The sequence below is a fragment of the Mastigoproctus giganteus genome, chromosome 1 (genome assembly GCF_048544385.1).
Source record: "Mastigoproctus giganteus isolate SK-2022 chromosome 1, ASM4854438v1, whole genome shotgun sequence".
In the NCBI taxonomy this organism is placed as follows: domain Eukaryota; kingdom Metazoa; phylum Arthropoda; class Arachnida; order Uropygi; family Thelyphonidae; genus Mastigoproctus; species Mastigoproctus giganteus.
The window spans coordinates 129,800,141-129,822,101 of NC_143575.1; the positions used below are offsets into that span (position 1 = coordinate 129,800,141).

General features: G+C 38.7%; 1 protein-coding gene across 1 annotated transcript in view; it reads right to left on the reverse strand.

The window, feature by feature from the left end:
• Nucleotides 1-9,667: 9,667 nt before the first annotated feature.
• PolA1 (DNA polymerase alpha catalytic subunit) overlaps nt 9,668-21,961 on the reverse strand; it is a 662,965-nt gene continuing 650,671 nt past the window's right edge. Inside the window, exon 37 of the mRNA XM_090387531.1 lies at nt 9,668-9,840. Within this exon, the coding sequence (XP_090243657.1) occupies nt 9,668-9,840 (173 nt within the window). The remainder of the gene's footprint in view (nt 9,841-21,961) is intronic.

Consider the following 21,961-nt stretch of genomic DNA (forward strand, 5'->3'; position numbering starts at 1 on the left):
TGAGAGAGTATTGGTCTGTAGATATGGGGGTTGGATGGATCTTTTCTAGGCTTTAGGAATGCCAAAACAATAGAACAATGACAAGAAGTTGGATAAACATTTTCTAAAAAAATACAGTTGTAAAAGAGCAGGAGGCAGTGCAAAGCTTTGTCATCAAGATGTTGCAGCATAATATAATAGATCCATTAAAACAGCCCACATCAATGTGGGCTGATTTTAATGACATGCAAAAGTTCAGAATATTGCAGCGGTTTGTTATATGGTAGAATGTGGGTAGTTTGGAAGTTAGCATTAGTAGAGGCATTTGATGCAAGAAAGCAAGCTTATGCAGCATCAGCCAAAAAAAAAAAAAAAAAAAAAAAAGTAACATAAATAAATAAAAATAACCACTTCCACTTCACCCCTCTGTTCGTTCGAAATACCTGTCCAGCTGAGCCTTAAACTTATTTAGGCTATCAACTTCCACGACAAGGGATGGAAGTCTGTTCCACCCACCAACCACCCGCTGGCTAAAGGCAAATTTCCGCACATCTATCCTACATCTGTCTTTCCTCAATTTGAATTTATGCCCTCTCAGGTGATTTTTCTGAGCTAGAGGAAGAATCCCATCAGCATTGAGCATGCTCAAACCATTCAAGGCTTTGTACACCTCTATCAGATCACCCCGCTGGTGCCTAGTTTCCAGACACTGTAATTTGCAAAACTTAAGCCTTTCTTCGTAAGAGAACCCCTTTGTCCCATTCACCAATCTAGTTGCCCTTCTCTGTACTCTTTCCAGCAGCTCTACATCCTTCCTGAAATGAGGCCTCCAGGCCTGTATACAGTACTCTAGGTGTGGCCTGACCATTGCCTTATACAAGGGAATAATCACCTCCTTATCCCTGCTAGAAAAATTCCTATATATCATTGACAATACACCATGAGCTACTCTTGCAGCTCGTCTGCACTGCTCAGAGAACTTCATATCTGCCTGCACCACCACCCCCAGGTCCCTTTCATTCTCTACCACTGTCAGTGTAGTACCACAGAGTTGATACGCTGCTCTGGGTTGCTGTTTCCCATATGTAGTACTTTACATTTGTCAATGTTAAACTTCATTTGCCACCTCGAAGCCCATCTGCTCAACCTTTCCAAATCCTGTTGCAGCAGCATAGTGTCAGTAGTGTCCTTGACAACCCTGCCAACCTTCGTATCGTCTGCAAACTTGGACATTAAGCCTGATATACCATCATCAATATCATTTATAAATACAGAAAACAATAAAGGCCCCAATACTGAACCCTGAGGGACTCCACTAATAACATTAGTCCATGATGAGCAGTGTCCATTGATTACTACTCTCTGTCTTCTCCCCTTCAACCACCCCTTTATCCATAGCAGCAATTTCCCTCCAATGCCACACTGCTCCAATTTGTGCAGCAGTCTTCCATGTGCAACAGTATCAAAAGCCTTTCTAAGATCCAAGTATATAATATCAAAGTTATTCCCTGCATCCAGTTCTTTTGTGACTGCATCATAGTATCCAATCAAATTGGTCAGGCAAGACTTCCCCTTAACAAAACCATGCTGTGTCCTAGCTATAACTGAAGTCTTGTCTAGATGATCCTGCAGTGCTTCTTTCACCAGTGCCTCCATTAATTTTCCGGGAACAGAAGTTAAACTCACAGGTCTATAATTACTTGTGTCAGCCTTTGATCCCCCTTTGTGAATTGGGGTCACATTTGCACATCTCCAGTCAATGGGTACCTCCCCTGAGTCCAAGGAAGCTCTCATAATTATGGCTAAGGGTTTGCTTACCTCCTTTGCTGCCTCCTTTAATATAACTGGATAGATCCCATCCACCCCAGGTGCCTTTCTTGTGTTTATCTTCAACAATTTCTCCTCCACTTTGCTCTCAGTTATTACAAGATTCTCTAGCTTACTGCTAGAATTGAATACACCTCTGGCATTCCCCTCGCTGAATAACTCCTCATGTGTGAATGTCGATGCAAAATATTCATTTAGTTTGTTAGCTACCCGAGCAGGGTCATCAACAGTTGACCCATCGATCTCAAGTGGACCAATCTGATTCATCCCCTTCCTTCTAGAGTTTACATAAGTAAAGAACTCTTTGCTGTTTTTCTTCGCATCCCTTGCCAAGGATCTCTCGTAATCTGCCTTCGCCTGCCTAACCTCCTTTGTAACTTGGTTACAGATCAACTTGTATCTATCATAGGCGTCCGTGTCACGTGTTAATTTGTATGTATCCCATGCATTTTTCTTCTCTGCCATATGCCTCATTAGTTCATCTGACAACCATTTAGGCCTAAACCTTGAACAATATTTCTTAGTTGGTATGTAAAGCCTAGTAGCTTCCACGATAAGTTCTTTGAATGCTTCCCATTTTGAATTTGCTGTTGGCAATATCATCAGTTGATCCCACTGTATAGAATTTAAATACTGTCTCAGTCCATTGTAGTCGCCTTTACGAAAGCAATACCCCTTCCCTTTACCCCTAATGGTAGTTACCTCTTTGAGTAACTCCCACTTCAGCACACTGTGATCACTGCCACCAAGTGGTTCATTTATCTGCAGATTCTTAATGCATGAAGAATCACTACTGATAATCAAATCAAGAGTATTACTCCCTCTAGTTGCCTCCCGAACATGCTGATGTAGAAAACAATCATCCAATAAATCCACAAAAGCCTTGCTACTGTGTGAGTGACCAGCCCCCGAATTCCAGTCAATATCTGGGAAATTAAAATCCCCCATTATAAGACTCTCTGATTTACTGGCCCACTCTATTTCTCCGAACAGTTTCTTATTATACTCATCAGAGTCATTAGGCCTATAGCACACTCCTACTCTCAATTTTGATCTCCCAATGCTTATGTCACACCAAACTGACTCGACACTGCACTGTCCAGCGATGTCGACTGGCTTCACTTCCTTGGATTTTATGTGTTTTTTAACTAATAGCATAACCCCTCCTCCCTTCCTATCCTGTCTATCCTTTCTGTAGACATTATCTGTGTGACACCACGTCTCTGAAATCCCCACAATATCTGCCTTTGATGTTTTGAGCAATACCTCAAATTCATCAAATTTATTTACTAAACTCCTAGCATTGGTGTACACACAAGTATACATGCACCTGTTCTTTTTCTTAGCTACCCTAACACAACCCATGTGTTTACTTGTACCCCAATGATTCCCAGCAGTCTCTGAAATATCCTGCATCTTATTTTCCAGGCTGCGGCTCATTCCAATAGAAGCAGTGCAAGAATCACTTTCACCTCTGCCAGTGGCTACTGTTAATCTATTAGTCCTTGTATCCCCCCAATCTAGCAGTTTTCCGACCCACCTAACATTGCCTCGATAGCATCAGCAAACATTCTTGCACCCTTTCTATTTAAGTGTATCCCATCCCTGTAGAAGCAGTCTCTCCTGTTAACAAGTACAGACCAGGCTGAAAAAAATTCTACCCCTTGAGCCCTGCACAATCTTTCCAGGGCCGAATTGATTGACAGGGCTCTCATCATATACTCCCTCCTATCGTGTCTGGGCAGAATTGCAGACACTTTCAATTTCAACCCTAATTCACGGCTTTTTTTCATCAGTGACCTGTACTTGTCAAGTAATTCCGCCGGTCTCCTACTCTTAATGTCATTAGTGCCATTAGTTAAATGAATGTTGCTCTGTACTGGTTTTACTTTGCTGGAAAGATGTAGCTTAAGCTGATGCTGTTGAGATTTTAGCATAAGTATTGCCCAATCCAAGGGACCAGACAGATTTCGCCCATTTCAGGAGAGGATTGGAAAAAGTATGGTTGGAAACTTACCAGAAAGCTGTCTAATTTTTTTCCAAATTATTTTGCTGTCAATGTTTCTGTTAATACTGGAAGCAAAACGGGTCCAGGATTCTTTTATGGTTTGCCTTTGTATAAAATATGCTTTTGCCTTTGATTTCTTATAATTTATCAGATTGGCTGTAGTTGGATATTGCCAAAACAAATTCCAGGCTTTATTTTTTGCTTTGTGCATTTCTCATTCCACCAATGATTATGTTTTTGGCTCAAGGGATTTGATAATGGTATTGTGTCTTTGGCCATATTCGGGAGATGTGACGCGATGTAATCTGTCACATCAATAGGCTGGAGACGGATTTTTTTCTCACCGAGATTGATGACTGAAATTTTGCCCCGTTTGCTAGGACAGATTTTCCATTTCCTGCAGGGTTGAGCTAGAGGAGTCTGTGCTATCAATACCTTGCATGCAGTTGGGAAGTGATCACTACCCATAGGATCATTAATAACATACCATTCTATGATCAGGACCAGTAACTGGAGAACAAAAATGGAGAGATCTATTACTGAGGTACGTCCAGTTAGAAGCCGAATGTGTGTTTGCCAGTATTGAGTATGGCAAGGTTATTGCCTCTAAAAAGCTTTCAATGAGTCAACTCAGTATATCTAATTTAGGATCACCCTATAAGGGGTGGAGCCCATTAAAGTCCCTTAATATACAGAGTTGGAGGTAGCCACATGATGACGTCTTCAAGATCTTTTAAACAGTAAGTATAATTTGGCTGTAAGTAGATTGAGATTAGTGTTATTGCAATATGTAGAGTTATACAGACAGCAACAGCTTCTATTTCAGTTTGAAGTGGGATATGTTTAGTTGGAACTTTGAATCTATCAGGATTGCTACACCGCTATGGGCAGCATTTGCTGTATTACAATCTCTTCAAGGCAATAGTTCTTTGACAAAGGGCAACTGGAGAATATCAGTTAATTATATCATGGATATCATCTGTATTGCAACGAAAGCCTCTGCTGTTCCATTGTAAAATACAAGGCATTATTTATGCTTAATTGATTGAGCTGTATCTCTGACTGATTTTTGAAGATGGCTGGCTTATGATGTTCCAATTTTGGTTTATCTTTTTTGGAAAAAACTGGCTAACCAGCGTCCATTTCTTCTTCTGATTAGATTTCTAAAATGGAATCTTCCTGTATAGATGTGCCATCTGTGTCCATGGTTGTGTTGTGAATATTTATCATTACATTTGAGTTTTTACTATAAGATATGGTAGCTGTCATTGGAAGAGGAGATGCTGCTGGTATTGTCAGAGGGATATTATTTGCCTGGTCAGAGAACTTAGATTGTTGCTTACATACACTTGGTTGTTGCTCAGAAAGGACATTTATAGCCCAATCAGAAATTGATTTATTAGTGGGAACTGTGACATCAGTTTGAGTGGAAACTGTTTGATACTTTTTTATGGCTTAGGTCATATTTTTGGTTATAGTAGGTGAAACTAGTTTTCTTGCTCCTTGGTAACTGACTTTGTTCTCAACCTTGTATTTTACTATTTTTTTCTCATTTTTCCATTTTTCACATGTCTTGGAATATGCAGGATGGTCACCTTTACAATTTGGGGAGGCCATTTTTGTAGCTATACAGTCACTTTGTATGTGATCCGAGGACCCACAATTGGGCAGATAGTAACTCCTCTGCATATACTTTGAGTGACATACTTTTGGGATTTATAGCATCTTAAAGGGTTTGGAATGTAGGGGCAGATGTGGCAAAGTAAATAACTTGCTTTTACAGAGGAGGGTAAGTTGGGTGTATTGAAAACAAGAATAATATTTCTGGTAGGCATAAGTTGATTATCTTTTTTAATCATTATTCGTCTTGCTTCAATTACATGTTGTCCTTGCAGTTGTTGGGTTATTTCTTCCTTGGTGACATTTAATAGGTCCCAACTGGATATGACACGACACCCTTAGATGAATTTAGGGTTGCGTGAAGAGATATTTTTACAGGAATGCCAGCAAAGCTTGTAAATTGTAACAGCTTCTCGGAATGTCTGTGGTTCGTGGTTTCTACTAGTAGGTCTCGTGAGTGCAGTCTCTTAACCGTCTTGGGAGATCCTGCAATACCCTCCGGATGTTTCTGTATGACAAACGGAGACAATTTAGTCATAGGCTGATTAGTAAGTGAGTGGATGATTAAGAATGATGGGCAAGGTTGCTTCCGATCAGTCTTTTGTCTCTTTGGATTATCGCTCTGAATATCCCGATGGTCTGTGTTTTCTCCTTTTAGCCCTTGGCAAGAGGACTTTTCTGCCAAGTTTTCCAGCCCCGCTATGAGGCCAATAATTAAAATGTTAGTCGGATAGTGAACTAGAAATATAGATAAATAAAGAAAGGTGGGCTTCCTTTCTGTGTTCTAACTTGTGACTTTTCAAATATAGAACGGTTTTAAAAATAAGACTAGAGAAATCTAGGAACTTAAAAATAACTTTAAAGAGCATTCTATAAATCGCAGAAATATCACTTGCCACCTCGGGGCATAGGTATTTTGCATCTACATTCACACATAAGGAATTCTTTAAGGTAGGGGATGCCAAAAGTTTATCAAACTCTAATGAGAAGCTAAATGACCTTGTGATAACTGAAAGTGGAGGGTATATTGTTGAGGATGGACATAAAAAAAAAAAAAAAAAAAAGGCACCTGGAGCATATGGAATCTATTCAATTATATTAAGGGAGGCAGAAAAGGAGGTAAGCAAACCCTTAGCTATAATTATGAGATGATCCTTGGATTCAGGTGAGGTACCTGTTGACTGGAGAAGTGTGAATATATCCCCACTTCATAAAGGGGAATCAAAAGGTGACAGGAGTAATTACAGACCTGTTAGCTTAACCCAGGGAAAATAATGGAATCACTGGTTAAAGAAGCAATGCACGACCATTTGAACAGGTATGCAATTATACTGCAATCACAGCATGGATTTTTCTCAAGGGGGCAGCTTTGTCTAACCAAACTGATAGGTTACTATAATGCAATGACCAAGGAATTGGAACCAAAAAATAATTTTGACATTATACACTTTGTATTTCAGGATGGCTTTTGATATTGTTGCAAATAAAAGACTGCTGTACAAACTGGAGCAATGTGGCATTAAGGGCAAGATACTGCTATGAATAGAGGGATGGTGGAAGTGGAAGAAAACAGTGGTCATCAATGGGCATTGCTCTTCGTTGACTAATGTTATTAGTGGAGTTCCCCAGGGTTCAATATTGTGTCTGTTATCGTTTTCAGTACCCAATGATACTGATGAAGGTATATCTGGTTGTTGTTATTTGGTTTTTTAGGAGCATTAGCAACTAAGGCCATATTGCTCCGGTGCGGTGGTCATTCCCTGACCTTTCCGCATGTTCCGTATTTGGTGGTGACGGGCTCGAACCCCGGTCTAATCAAGAAGGGTGTGCTACGCACTGCTGCTCCTTCCCACCTGGCTACGGAGGCGCCTGATATATCTGGCTTAATGTCTAAATTTGCAGATAATACAAAGTTGACAGAGTGGTTAATGATAGTCATCATTAACCACTGAGCTTCTGCAACAAGATCTAGAAAAATTAGGTTGATTGGCTGAAAAATGGTGGTTAAAGTTTAACATTCACAAATGCAAGGTACTGCACATGGGTAGCAGTAACCCCAGATTAACTGTTTGGTACTACACTCAGAATAGTAGAGAATGAAAAACATGAAGTAATTGTGCAGTCACACATGAAATTCAGAGCTGTGCAGTCATGCTGTCAGGACATCTCATTGGGTTTTGTCAATGATATGCAGAAACTTTTCTAGCAGGGATAAGCAAGTGATCACCCCTTTGCATAAGGCCATGGTTAGGCTTTATATAAACCCTCTTACCTAGAAAGGCTGAAGTTTTGCAAATTGCAACATTTCGAGACCAGGAACCAGTGCGGTGATCTGATTAAGCTGTTGAAAGCCTTAAATGGATTGAGCAAGCTGAATGTAAATAGTATTCTTCCAACTGCTGGGACTACACATGAGGGGGACAAATTCAAATTGAGGAACAATTGTAACAGGAGTGCATGAGTTTGTCTTCGGCCGTAGGTGGTTGATTGTTGGAACAGGCTTCCATCTGCTGTTGTGGAAGTGTATGGATTGAATAAATTCAAGTGAGAACTGGACAAATTCGTGAAGGGTGAATTTTTTTTTTTTGTGGCTGATGTACAAGCTTGCTTTCTTGCATCATTTACCATTACTAATATTACATCAACCTGAAAAATATCATTAATCGTAACCCTCTGTCTTTGGCCATGCAGCGATCTATTTTAGAAGACACTGTTAATTATATTCTCACTACACAATCCAATTGAAACAAAACGACTGTGTAACAAAACATCGGGAAAAAAATGATTTTTTGAAAAAAAAAAAAAAAACAGAAACTCTTCGTCATAATTAGCATTAGTAGAGGCATATGATGCAAGAAAGCAAGCTTATATAGCATCAGCCAAAAAAAAAAAAAAAAAAAAAGGAAAAACCCTTCCCATGTCACCCATTCATTCACTCGAAATGTTTGTCTAGTTCTACCTGGAACTCATTTAAGTTGACTTCCACTACAACAGATGGAAATTTGTTTTAACTATCAACCACCCGCTGGCTAAAGGCAAATTTCCACACATCTATTCTACAATTGTCTTTCCTCAATTTGAATTTGTCTTCTCAGGTGGGTAATCTGAACAAAATCCCATCAGCATTGAGCTTGCTGAAACCATTCAAGGCCTTATACACCTCAATTAGATCACCTCGCAGGTGCCTAGTCTCCAGATGCTGCGATTTGCAGAAATCAAGTTTTTCTTAGTAACAGCAAACCTTTGTTCCGCTCACCAATCTCACTGCCCTTCTCTGTACTCATTCCAGCAGCTCTACATCCTTCCCAAAACGAAGCTTCCAGACATGTATGCAGTACTCAAGGTGTGACCTCACCATTGCCTTATACAAAGGGACAATATTACAATGGTGAGATATAGAGAAGGATCATATTGAATAAGAAAGAAGTCTCCATTGTATATCGAGAGTTGGCAGCTATATGCACAAAATACTAGAAAGGATTATGAAACTTTCATTCTGGGCATGACATTGTGTTTTTGATCAGTGCTCATGACAAAAATATAACCTTCTGTTTCTAATGAGTAATACTTTATATTCCGATGAACAGTTATTAAGAATTTACTCTGTATTGTTATTTTGTGGTATACTGTAAAATCATAATGGAATATAAAAAACAAGTTAAAATATTTGTAAAAAATGAGTTTAGTTGTCCACATATATGACACAGCCAGGTGATTATCTTTTTAATAAAAAAAATAAAGCATTTATAGTACAAATAAATTTGCATAAAAAAGCTTTGTAAATCATTATCAACCTATATAAAAAAAATGACTTAAATATTTATTATTAAATAAATACTGGATACATAGTACAACATAAACAATATAACAAAAATGTAAGAAGCAATTGTACAACACAATACCCCTTTTTAATTATTACAGCTTATGAAACAGTTTCTGATAGTTGAATCAACTTTCACTACAATTTTTGTTAACAGCATTTTCTAGACAAATCTAAATAAATAATATATAACTTTTTTTCCATTGAAAATCTGCATATAAATATTCAGAGAATGAGAGCAGAAATATCATTTTCTTGTGTCTTTATTTAATATTTTCCATACAAATGTAAAATTTCCATATCAAAAGTGTATGATTATATTAAGAAAGTAATATTTAAGAAATGTTTCAGTATTAAATAAGTTAGTTACTCATATAATAAACTGTTACATCTACCCAAAGCCCATTAAAGAGCTATAATAACTTTTGATCATCATTTGTGATGAAATGCCCTGATAAATAAACACCCTGAAATAATTTACCAAGATCAACCTTTGAATAAGCATTTACTCTAAGAGTTCTGTTCACTTGATCTTTGATGCACCAAAAAAGATCTTTATAACCTTTACTGACACTTTCAGGCAAATCTGCAGGAGAGAAAAAAAAATGCAATAAATAAGCAAACGCATGAGCATATATGCAGAGTTCATAAAATTTTTCATACTTTGAAATAAAAATAGGAATGACAGAAGATTCTGAAACTTTGTTTTTTACATGATTGAAAATTTCATTGAAGGGGAAACACATTTCACCATGATAAGGTAAAAACACAGAATTCCAGATATCGGTATTATCGCAAATGCAATAAGATCAAGTTTACTACCAGTTTATAATTAGATTGCACTAACAGAAAAGTCCAATAAACTGGGAACTGCAAATTGTTTTTTTTTATTCTTTTTTGGTAGTGAGCTCCAGAAATGTACTCTGCTGCCCACGCTATGATGCCTCATGAAATTTGTTCGAACTGAAAAATGTGAGCTCCCGAAAACAGGAGTCAGCCTACAATATATTTCAATACAGCGAATAACAACTGTGTGTTTCTGACCAATACAACTACAGTAAATGGGAAATATAGCTCTCACACATTTGACATTTTTTAAGCTTCGTAAACTTATTATTGCTGTGCAGGTCGCTATGTTCAGCTTGGTGCCGGGTTTTGCATTCACCTGATGTCACTCGCAGGCGAAATTGCACACGAGCCAACGCGAAAATCGCTTTATACCCGCATTGTTCCCATATATATTAGTCGCGATGGACACGGTTGGAGCAAATTCACGTTGCCAAAATGCATGTTATAGCAGAATTGACTGAATAACAAAAACTGTAACAAAGATTTTTTACAGCCATACCCCGACTTGTGACACTTCGCATTTATGGCACTTTTCAATTGCCACCATACCCCGACTTCAGACACTTGCTTTGCAGTTCCAACACCTTAGTGGCATAAAGCTACCGCTCACATCGGCCTTCCACCTGGCATCGCTGTCGTCAGTTTGTTTACAAACACCTTTTGCTTACAGTAAGAAAAGTTGATGCGAAGGTCAAAATTACTAAACTTAGTGATGAAGGTGTATCAAACACTGAGATAGGCCGATGGCTAGACTTGGCTCACACTACAGTTATCACAGTGCTTAAAAAAAAAACAAAAAAAAAAAAACACTTCTTGATGAAGTGAAAAAAGCTACACCAGTGCATACTACTCCAATTCAGAAGAGAGAGATAGCCTAATTGTAGACATGGAGAGACTTTAATGATATAGATTGATGATCCGACTTGTTGCCATGTGTCTTTAAGCCACGGTTTCATTCAAAATAAAGCCCAAAGCCTCTTTGATGAAATGAAGGCTAAGAAAGATGAGGCAGCTAATGACGTTGAATTTGGAGCAAGTGGAGGATGGTTCGATAGTTTAAGGGACGTTCTAACCTACATAATATTAAAGTGCAAGGTGAGGCAGAAGTCTGCTGACACTGTTGGTGCAGAAAGCTTTCCACGTGATCTTGCCAAAATTATTAACGGTGGCTACACAAAGGATCAGATTTTTAACGTGGTTGAGACTGAGCTGTTTCGGAAAAAGATGCCAGGATTCAAAAACCAGAAAAAGATAGACTTAGCATTTTGTTATGTGCAAATGCATCAGGTAGCTTTAAACTAAAGCCTATGCTTCTTTACCACTCAATTACACTTGTAGTCTGCCAAACCCCCATGTACTTTTTCTGACAGAATCTCAGTTATTGGTTGATTCAACTACTGCTCATCTAAGTTGCCCAAATTATTTGCTGTATGATTCCTTTCGCCTCAAGGGTGGTACTTATGCATATGTCCATTCCGATATTCCCTGTCAGAGACTTGGTAATTTGAAATCTCCTCTTTTCGATCATCTCTGGCTTAAAATCTCTCTACCTCATTCTGTCAAATTCATCTGTTGTCTCTACCATCTTCTCAACTCCACTAATCACTTGGAGCTCTTTGATTTCTCTCTTCGCAACTTGACTCTCCAGTCCAGCTTTCCTAACAGTGAGGTAATTTTCCTTCGTGATTTTAATGTTCAACTCCAGCTGGCTTCTGTTTTCTAGTCACACCGACCCAGCTGGGTGAGATGATGAGGCTTCTGCAATTACTAATGACCTTGCACAGATTTTTCATTTACCTACAAGAATACCGGACAATCCTAACCATACAGCCAACATGCTTGATCTTTTTCTCACAAACAACCCTTCTAAGTACATGGTCGAACCGAGTGGTCCTTTAGGCACCTCATATCACAACTTGGTGATTGTTTCTTCTCCAATGGAGCCTTTATCTCATGGCTATTCCCAACCTCATGTTGTTTGGTATTACAAGAATGCAAAATTGGATGACCAGCGAGATTTCTTTTCCCTGGTCGGATTACTGTTTCAAAACTTCTGATGTCAACGTTTGTTCAGATCATGTCAGTGAAATAATTCTTGTAGGAATGGAATCCTTTATTCCACACACCACCTTAAAATCTTGTGCTTTATCTAAACCTTGGTTTTACAATAAATGTGCTAAGGCTGTTCAAGAGAAGAATGTTGCATATCATAATCGGCTTGTTTCCAATTCTTCAGTTTCATTTTCTGCCTACACCAAAGCTTGCAACAATTGTAAAGCAGTTATTAATCACTCCAAACTAGATTTTGAACAGGCTAAGAGTAAAAAACTTGGTTCTTGCCCTAATGGTGGTCGAGCATTCTGGTCTCTTGCCAAAAGAATTGGCCACAACTTTTGCTCATCTCTGCTCCCACCTGTCAAAACCAGGTTCTGTTGTTGCTTCAGCCAAGGATAAAGCTGACCTGCTAGCAACCCATTTTCCTTCCAACTCATGTATTAATGATCTTGGTAAAACACCACCACCATTCCCAACTCGCTCAATTCAATACCTCCTGTGGTCTTCCGTCAAAAGGATGTCAGAAGGATTATGACAAATCTTGATGCTAAGAAAGCTCCAGGTCCTGATGGTATTTCTCCACTTGTTCTCAAAACCTGTGCTCCTGAACTTACTCCTGTTCTTTGCCACCTTCTTTCGCTTTCTTATTCCAAAGGTGTTTTTCCTTCTGCTTGGAAATTTGCTCATATCCAGCCAGTTCCAAAAAAAAGGATAACAAATCCCTGCCATCCAATTATTGTCCCACTGTAATTACTTCTATTCTTCCTCAAGTAATGGAGAAATCAATTAACTGCCAACTCTTAAACTATCAAGAAACCTACTGCCTGATCAACGATCAGGCAGTAGGTTTCTTGATAGTTTGATACAAAAACAAGGAGGTATGCTTTGAAATATTAGCTTTCATAGGATTTTTCTGGCAGTGGATTTCTGTTTGGATATTCTTTTAGATATCAACTGATTTTGAATGTTTGGAGGAAAACAAAGACCAGACTATGTCCTCTTCAGAGTTGTTGACTCAAAATTTTGTTCAAAACAATTCATGCTGCCTAGAGTTGGCTTTCAGGAACATTTCCAAAGCTTCACCAGAAAGAGAAGATCTGAAATAAATTTTTTTGTTTTTTCTGTTTGAACATTCTTTCACACTCAACATTTCTATGAGGCACTGTTAAAATTCCAAGAATGACTTGGGATAATTTACATTTCAAGCTGCTTTGTCCACAAAAAATTTCAAATTTGAAATCATGCTCTGTCAACTGATGAAATTAGTGCTACCATTGCATTTGCCAAGGGTAAAGGGAAAGGCTTTTGCGAGGATAGCTACAGTGGTCTCACACAGTTTTTAAATCCTTTCCTGTGGGACCAACTGATGATCTTACCAACAGCAAACTCTAAATGGGAAGCAATCAGGGAAATAATCATAGAAGCAACTAGGCTTTTTATACCAACTAAGAACTACAGTCCAAAGCTTAAATCTAAATGGATGTTAGATGAACTATTGAGAAACGTAGCAGAGAAGAAAAATGCATGGAACGCATTTAAATTATCACATGATACAGAAGCCTATGGTAGACATAAACTAGTCTGAAATCATGTCACAAATGAAGTTAGGAAATCCAAGGCAGATTACAAGAAGTTTGCAAAAATTGACAAGAACAGCAGCAAAGACCTTGATACTAATATTAACAGAAGGAACAGGTTGAATCACATTGGTCCACTTGATGTCGAAGGTTTTAACTGTTGATGATCCTGCTCGGGTTGCTGATGGGCTGAATAGGTATTGTTCATCTACATCAACGCTTCCCAACATTTTTTGACTCGTGAACCCCTTTCAATACAATATTTTTAATGCGAACCACTAAGCCTGTATTCTCTGAAATCATATAATATTTCTGAATTTTTATTATAAAATATTTCCAGTATTACATTTCTATAAGCGACCTTGCATAATAATCAAAACTATTAATAAGTATTATTTATACTTTGTAAAGCAGTTATTAATAAGTACAAACTAGATTTCGAACAAGCTAAGAGTAGAAAACTCGCTTCTTGTCCAAATAGTAGCTGAGCATTCTGGTTTCTTGCCAAAGCAATTTTTACCCAACTCTGTTCCCACCACTGTCAAAACCAGATGGTTCTGTTGCCACATCAGCCAAAGACAAAGCTGACCTACTAGCATCCTATTTTTCTTCCAACTCATGTATTGATGATCTTGGTAAATCACCTTAAACAGTTCCCAGTACACTTCATTCAAGGCCTCCTGTGGTTTCCCATCAACAGGATGTCAGAAGGATTTTGATGAATCTGATGCTAAGAAAGTGCCAGGTCCCGATGGTATTTCTCCAGTTGTTCTCAAAACCTGGGCCTGCCCCTGAACTTACTCCTGTTTTGTGTTGTCTTCTTTCACTTTCTTCCAAAGGTTTTTTCCTTCTGTTTGGAAGTTTGCTCAAATCCAGCCAGTTCCTAAAAAGAGTGACAAATCCCTTCTACTCTTTCAAAGTAATGGAGAAATCAATTAACTGCCAAATCTTAAACTGTCTGGAAATCTTTCATCTGATCAATGATTGCCAGTATGGATTCCGTCAGTGTTGATCCACAGGTGATATTCTGGGTTACATTACCCATTTATGGACAAATTCAATGGAAAAGTTCGGTGAAATACAAGCAGTTGCTCTTGACATCTCAAAGGCTTTCGATCATGTTTGGCATAAAGGTCTCCTAAACAAGCTTCCATCATATGGTTTGCCAACTGTTTTTTGTAATTGGTTATCCATTTTTCTCTCTGACCACTCTCACTGATGGTAGACGGCTCTATATCTTCTAACTTCTCCACTAATGTTGGTGCCTCTAAGGTTCAGTTCTTTCCCCCACTCTTTTCCTCTTGTATATTAATGACCTTCTTCCAACTGACTGGAAATCCTATCCACAGGTTTGCTGATGATAGCACATTGCATCCCAATTTCCAGTTTGAGAAACCTTGCACTGCTCAATCAGCTTCAACTTCTCAAATATCCGCTACAAATTCCTTAAATTCTGATCTCCAGCTTTTTCTACAGTGGGGCAAAGACAACTTAATTGATTTCAATCCTTCTAAACTCAGTCCTGTCTCATATCTCGCAAAAAGGATTCTTCTGCTCCTATGCTTATCTTTAGTGACACTGATTTCTAGGCAAAATTATATACCTCTTTTGGGGATTACCCTGGCTTCTAATCTCTATTGGCACAAGCAGATTACAAATATTGATTCCTTTACATCTAAAAAACTTCGTTTTCTCTTTTGCTCTCGGCATTACTTTTCTTCCAAACAGCTATTCACTCTGTGCAATTTGCAAATCTGTCCTACCATGGAATATTGTTTCCACATCTGTGGCAGTGCCCCCAAAACTTCTCTCTGGCTTCTAGATTCCATTCAGAATAGGGCAGTTAGGTTAATTAATGACTCGTCTCTAACAGACTCTCTCCATTCTCAGTCTCATAGACATTCCAACTTCAAACTCACAGAACCAACTTTTCATCTTCCTCGTTTATTCATCCAACTTCTGTTTTTTGGAACAACCTTCCTTCATATGTATTTCCCAAAAATTACAGTCTACAGAAGTTCAAGTCTAATGTCAAAAAAAATCTTCTTTCCTCTTCTTAACCACTAACCCACGCACGGTATTAAATTTGGGGTTTTCATTAAAAAAAAAAAAAAAAAAAAAAAATGATAGAGGGAGGATTGCAAAAAGACAATTTCAAACAGATATTCCATGCGAACTCCATTTGAATTTGTTAGGACCAAAATATATGTGCAGTTTATTGAGGTTTACGTTGTTGTTGGGTTTTAAGTGCACCAGAAACTTAGGTTGTATCGTGCCATTGTAAATTTTATGTCTATACAGGCATATATTTACAGGCCAATTTGCATTCTTGTGGGCCGAAACACCTTAAATAAGTAACAGGGGAAGCTCCTACTCCCAGTGTCTGAGATCAGCTAACTACATTGAAGTTTATGATAAATTGAGGTTCAGTAGGTCGAGGTTTTACTGTAGTTATATGCTTACCATCGTTTCAATAATTTTTTAGCTTATAATGATAGTGTAAAAATATTTCACATGTACACTGATGAGCCAAAACATTGACCACCTACCTAATATGATGTTGGTCCTCCACATGCAGCCAAAACAGCTCGTACCCAGAGAGACATGGATGCTACAAGATTTCTAAATATGTCTCGTGGTATTTGGTACCAACACGTAACCAGCAGATCCCTTAACTCCTGTAAGATCCTTGGTTGAGACAACGCAGATCGGAGTTGCTGTTCTAACACAAACCACTGATGGTCAATGGGATTGATGTCTGGGGAATTTGATGGCCAGTAATAGTTGGAAGTCTTCCTCATGTTCCGCAAACCAGTCTCGAACAATCCAGGTGTGTGGCATGGCGCATTATCCTGGCAAAAGACGGCACTGCCAGAGGGGACTGTTGCCATCAAAGGGTGCACCCGGTCAGCAATGATGTTTAGGTAGGTGGTAGATGTCAGAGTGCCTGGCAAATGGATGACTGGACCCAGGGTATCCCAGCAGAACATCGCCCAAAGCATGACACTGCCTCCACTGGCTTGTTTTCGTCCCATGGTGCATCCAGGTGCCATCACTTCCCCAGGTAAATGACGCACCCATACCTTGCCATCCACATGGTGCAATGGGAAACGTGATTCATCAGAACAGACGACCTTCTTCCAACCACTCGAGGTCCAGTTTCGATGCTCGCGTACCAATTGTAGGCGCTGTCGCCAGTGAACCGTGGTTAGCATTGGTACTTGGAGTGGCCTGTGGCTACGCAGCCCCATTTTCAGCAGGGTTTGATGTCCTCTGTGTTGTGACACATTACTCCCGTCACCAGCATTCCAATTACCGGTGAGTCGCACCACAGTCGCCTTTCTGTTGCCATGTACCATCCGGGAGAGCTCCCCCCCCCACATTAATGGACAAGATTTCTCTTGTGCTAGTTAATGTCCATTGTGTTAGGCCTCGGATTCCATTTTAATTATGGCAAGTTGAAGTTGGCGTTCGATGATGATTGTACTTTGTAACTGGCAGGAGATGGCGAGGTCATCTGTATACATGTAAGCTTCAACAATTTTGGGGATGTTTTGTGTCATACTGTTGACTCAAATTGTGAATAAGGTTGCACTGAGTATAGATCCCTGTGGTACTCCTTCCTGAATGAGATGTATATTTTGATAGTGGACCTGAAATGAGTGTAGATGAAGAAAATTCTGAGTTATCTCTGAGACATGACCACTTAGCCCTACGTAAAGGTCCACGATAATACCATGTTGCCAGGTAGTGTCAAATGCCCTTTTGACATCTAAGTTGACCATGATTAGATGTTGTTTCCTGACAAAGGTATTGCAAATATTAGATTGAGCTTTGATGAGTACGTCGAGAGTGGATCTGTTCTTATGAAAAGCATAGTGATTATCTGGTAACAGATTCTGTGATTCTAAGATCCATGTAGGCCTCGTATAAACCATTCTATCAGATATTTTTCCCACGCAGCTTGTAAAAGATATTGGCCTATAATTTTGAACCAACAAAAGAGTAGGGCAAGAATAAAAAAATGGCTACCAGGAAAGAGGATAAACATTTTCTGAGAATACCCAATTATAAAAAATCAGTGGGGCAATAAGTTTTCTTCTAGTAATTGTTTTAGCATAATATAATTAATTCCACCTGGGCTGGAAGCACTATGAAAGTAAGAGGGTTTTTCTGGTGCATCAGCAACAAAGACTATAATGGTAATACTTCATGTTAGTTTGTAGTGAATCACTGAAGTAGGTGAAATGGCATCGTTTTTGTTATTTCTCACATTGTGAATGCCTCACAATGTGAGAAATAACAGCTCCACAATATGAGATGCCAGATGGTGTGCAATAGTATAGACTTAAAAGGTTTTAGGGCTAAAACCTATAACCGGGTTGTCACGTATTGTAATACTAGGATACTTACCTGCCCACTGATGAAAGGCCAAAAAGCCTTGAAACGGTGCAGTCTGGGTGGTGGTATCCGCCGAGAATTAGTAACACTTGTCTTTTCCACTGGTGAAGTGTTGCTTATTCTAGGTAGTACAATGTCAGGGACTCGCTGTGAAGGCATTTACAATATGAGATATAACAAAAACAATTCCATTGCACCTACTTCAGTAATTTACTACAAACTAACATGATTCTGTACACTAACTTGTTCGATTAGTGAATTTTCTGTAGTCTGAAGCTTTTAGCCCTAAAACCTCTTAAGTCTATACTATCGCACATCATTTCTGATATTGTGTGTTATACTCGTGTGTGTTATGTGGAGTTATACTTCATAACTGGTTGTCACCTATTGCAACACCAGGGTACCTACATGCCCACTGACGAGAGGCCAAAAAGCCTTGCAACTGCACTTTCTGGGTGGTGGTATCTGCTACGAATAAGTAATATTAATTTTCTCCACTGGCGAAGTGTTGCTTATTCAAGGTAGTGCAATATCAGGAAAATTCATAGAGGCATTCGCAATATGAGATATAACAAAAACAGTGCCATTTCACCTACTTCGGTGATTTAGCATTAGCAGAGGCATATGATGCAAGAAAGCAAGCTTATATGGCATCAGTTAAAAAAAAAAAAAAAAAAAAGCCATTTCACACGACCATTTGCTTTAAAAGTTTTTCCAGTTCTTCCTTCAATTTATTTAAGCTATTAACTTCCGCAATGACAGATGGAAGCGTGTTCCACCAATCAACCACCCACTGGTTAAATTCAAATTTCCAAACATCTATTCTACAACTGTCCTCCAATTTAAAATTATGCCCTCTCTGGTTCATAATCTGAGCAAGAGGAAGAATACCATCAGCATTGAGCCTGCTAAATTCATTTAAGGCCTTAATACACCTCAATCAGATCGCTTTGCAGATGCTGCAATTTGAAGAATTTAAGCCTTTCTTGGTAAGACCAACCCTTCGTTCCTCTCTCCAATCTTGTTGCCCTTCTCTGTACTACGAACTTTGCTACTATGAACTAACATGATGCTATGCACTAACTTGTTTGATTAGTGAATTTCCAGCAGTTTGAGGTTTTTAGTCCTAAAAAATTTTAAGTCTAGGCTATAATGCATCAGCACTCACACATAGAACTGAATAGAAAGCTGGCTGTTTATGGCTTGTTCATGCCATGACTATTTCCACCTGAAGTGTAGTTTATTACACATTATCTTCCTATATAATTTGTACACTGCATTATAGGGGATAGAAGGCTGCAATTGTTCTGGGGTTGCTGATTTGCTTGCAGCACCTGACAGGTCATTATCCCTGATCCCAATGTAGCATGAGATCGTGCAGAAGTGGATGTCAATTGTAGATTCATAAAGGGAACAAAACTTCTGCAGAACCCTGGATCTCATTGCTGAAAAAGCTTGTGAAACACTTAAAGCGTCTGTATATATCCCATACGCCTATGATAACACCGGCAAACATGACTTTTTTTTTTTTTTAATGGAAATCTCAAACACAAGAAGTATTAGAACATTTAGTATTTAGTACCATGCATGGGTTGGAGGTTGAGAAGGTGAAAGAAGATATTAGTTGACATTACATCAAGTGATTGCAGTCAATTTTTATGCACAGATTTCAAAAATAATTCTTAAAATTTCACATCTCATCACAAATACAGGTTTTTGCAGTTACTCATAATATGTATATCTTACCACAATTTAGTGAAGATAATAATGTTTGCATGTGCTTGCAGTTGGAAGTAATGTTGGGGAAGTTAACATGTTCAACCATCTCTGTCTGCTCCCCACCTCTGTTTCAGTAATGGAAAGACAGCTGTAGTGAGTATGTGAACAGTCTGTATATGTATTGAATATTGGTATTTCTTTTGTGTTTTGCTTAGGATTGTATTTTTAAACTGTTTAAGCAAAAGAAGTGTCTGAATCACCCCAACAATATCTGCTATAGATGTGGACAGTTTACAAAGAAAACTCAGATTGACAGTATTACTAAATGTGTATATTCTTTGTACTTTTATTGCAAGATTGGCGATAGGATAAAACTTGTGCTCCACAAATGTGCTGTATTATCTACACCACAAATCTGAGGATGCTGCTAACTGAGAAAATTAAAAGTATGCCTTTTGTTAAGGAGAGGCCAACAAACCTTGAAAGGGTGCATTGAGAATAAGTAACATTAGTCTTCTCCACTGGTGAAGCATTACTTATTTGAGATAGTTCAATATCATGGCAACTCGTGAAGATTTTCACAATAAGAGATATAGCTAAAATGATGCCAATTTACCTACTTCAGAATTCACTCCATACAATCATTTTAGTAATCCTAAAAATTGTGGAAAGTTAAAAAAAATTTGGCCCGCATGTACCTCACAGACATATTATTTGGCCTGCCATTTATAAAGATTGCCCACCCCTGGTCTAGAGGATCAGTAACAGTTTTGACAGCTAGGTTAGCATGTTTATTTCCATCAAATTCCAGCATGACAAGGGATCCAGCAAAAGAGAACTTGTTGTTTCTTTTGGTTTAACTTAGTCAGAGTATTCCAGATCTCTCTAAGTAAGGGGTTATCATTCTTCATATGCTGTTGTATAGCACTAATGGAGTCTGTATGTATAACATTGTGCAATATAGTTGCTGAGAATGTGTAATTTAAGGCTGTGTGGATAGCTGCTACATTCAGTAGAGAGTCCTGAATATGGTAATGCTTGGAAATAATGCTGTGGCATCAACATGACTGTCAGTTTTAGAACCATCTGTGAAGATTATTGTGCACTGACTGCAGGGTTCTTACTGTTGTATGTATTTGCAGTATGTTCCTTCAGGACAAAGTGTTTTCCTCAGGCTGTGAATGAAAGGTCACAAATGGTATATGATATGTCCAAGGCAATAGGCTGATCTTACTAAGGTCAATTTGCCAGTAAGCCTGCAGTGAGCAGACATATCCTGGTTGGTGGGTTTATAGACGGATAAGCTCTATACAGGTTTTACCCTTTAGGAGAGAAATGTCTGTTCCAAGAGGAGTGGTTTGGATGCCCTTTTGAGTTTTACTGCATAGTTTAATAAAAGCATTTGTCTGCATAGCTGCAAGGACATTTCATGTACTCCAGCATATAGGCTCTGAACCAGTGATGTATGGTGTACCCCCTGTGCAAGATGAAGAACACTGGTGTACAGGATAAAGCCAATGTAAAGCGCTTGGTCTAGCAGAGCTATAGACAATAGAACCGTAATCGAGATGTGACTGTATTAGTGCAGGGTACAAATGTAGTAGTGTGTAACAGTTGGCTTCCCATGTTGTGTCTGATAGAACTCTTAAGATGTTTAGTTTTTCAAGACAGGTAATCTGGAGCAATTTTATTTATTCAAGGAAGGAGAGTTTTTGATCAAATATCACACCAAGAAAACTGATACTAGGGACCACTGGAATGATTTGATTTTATAGTTGAAATTCTGGGTGTGGATGGTTTGTTTGTTATTTGGTTTTTAGGAGCATTAGCAACTAAGGCCATATTGCTCCGGGGATATGCGGTGGTCATTCCCAGACCTTTCCGCATCCTCCGTATTTGGTGTGTGGATGGTAGGTTACATTTCCTACAGAAGTGTATCCTACTTGTGTTTTGGTGCGAGAGACAAAATTCATTATTTTGAGACAATTTAGCTATTTTGTTGATGGCACATTGCAACTGTCTTTCTATAATTTGCATATTAGGCAGGCGATACTTAAGTCATTGGCCTACAGAGTATTGGATACTGTTTGTGGTAGGTCATGTGTT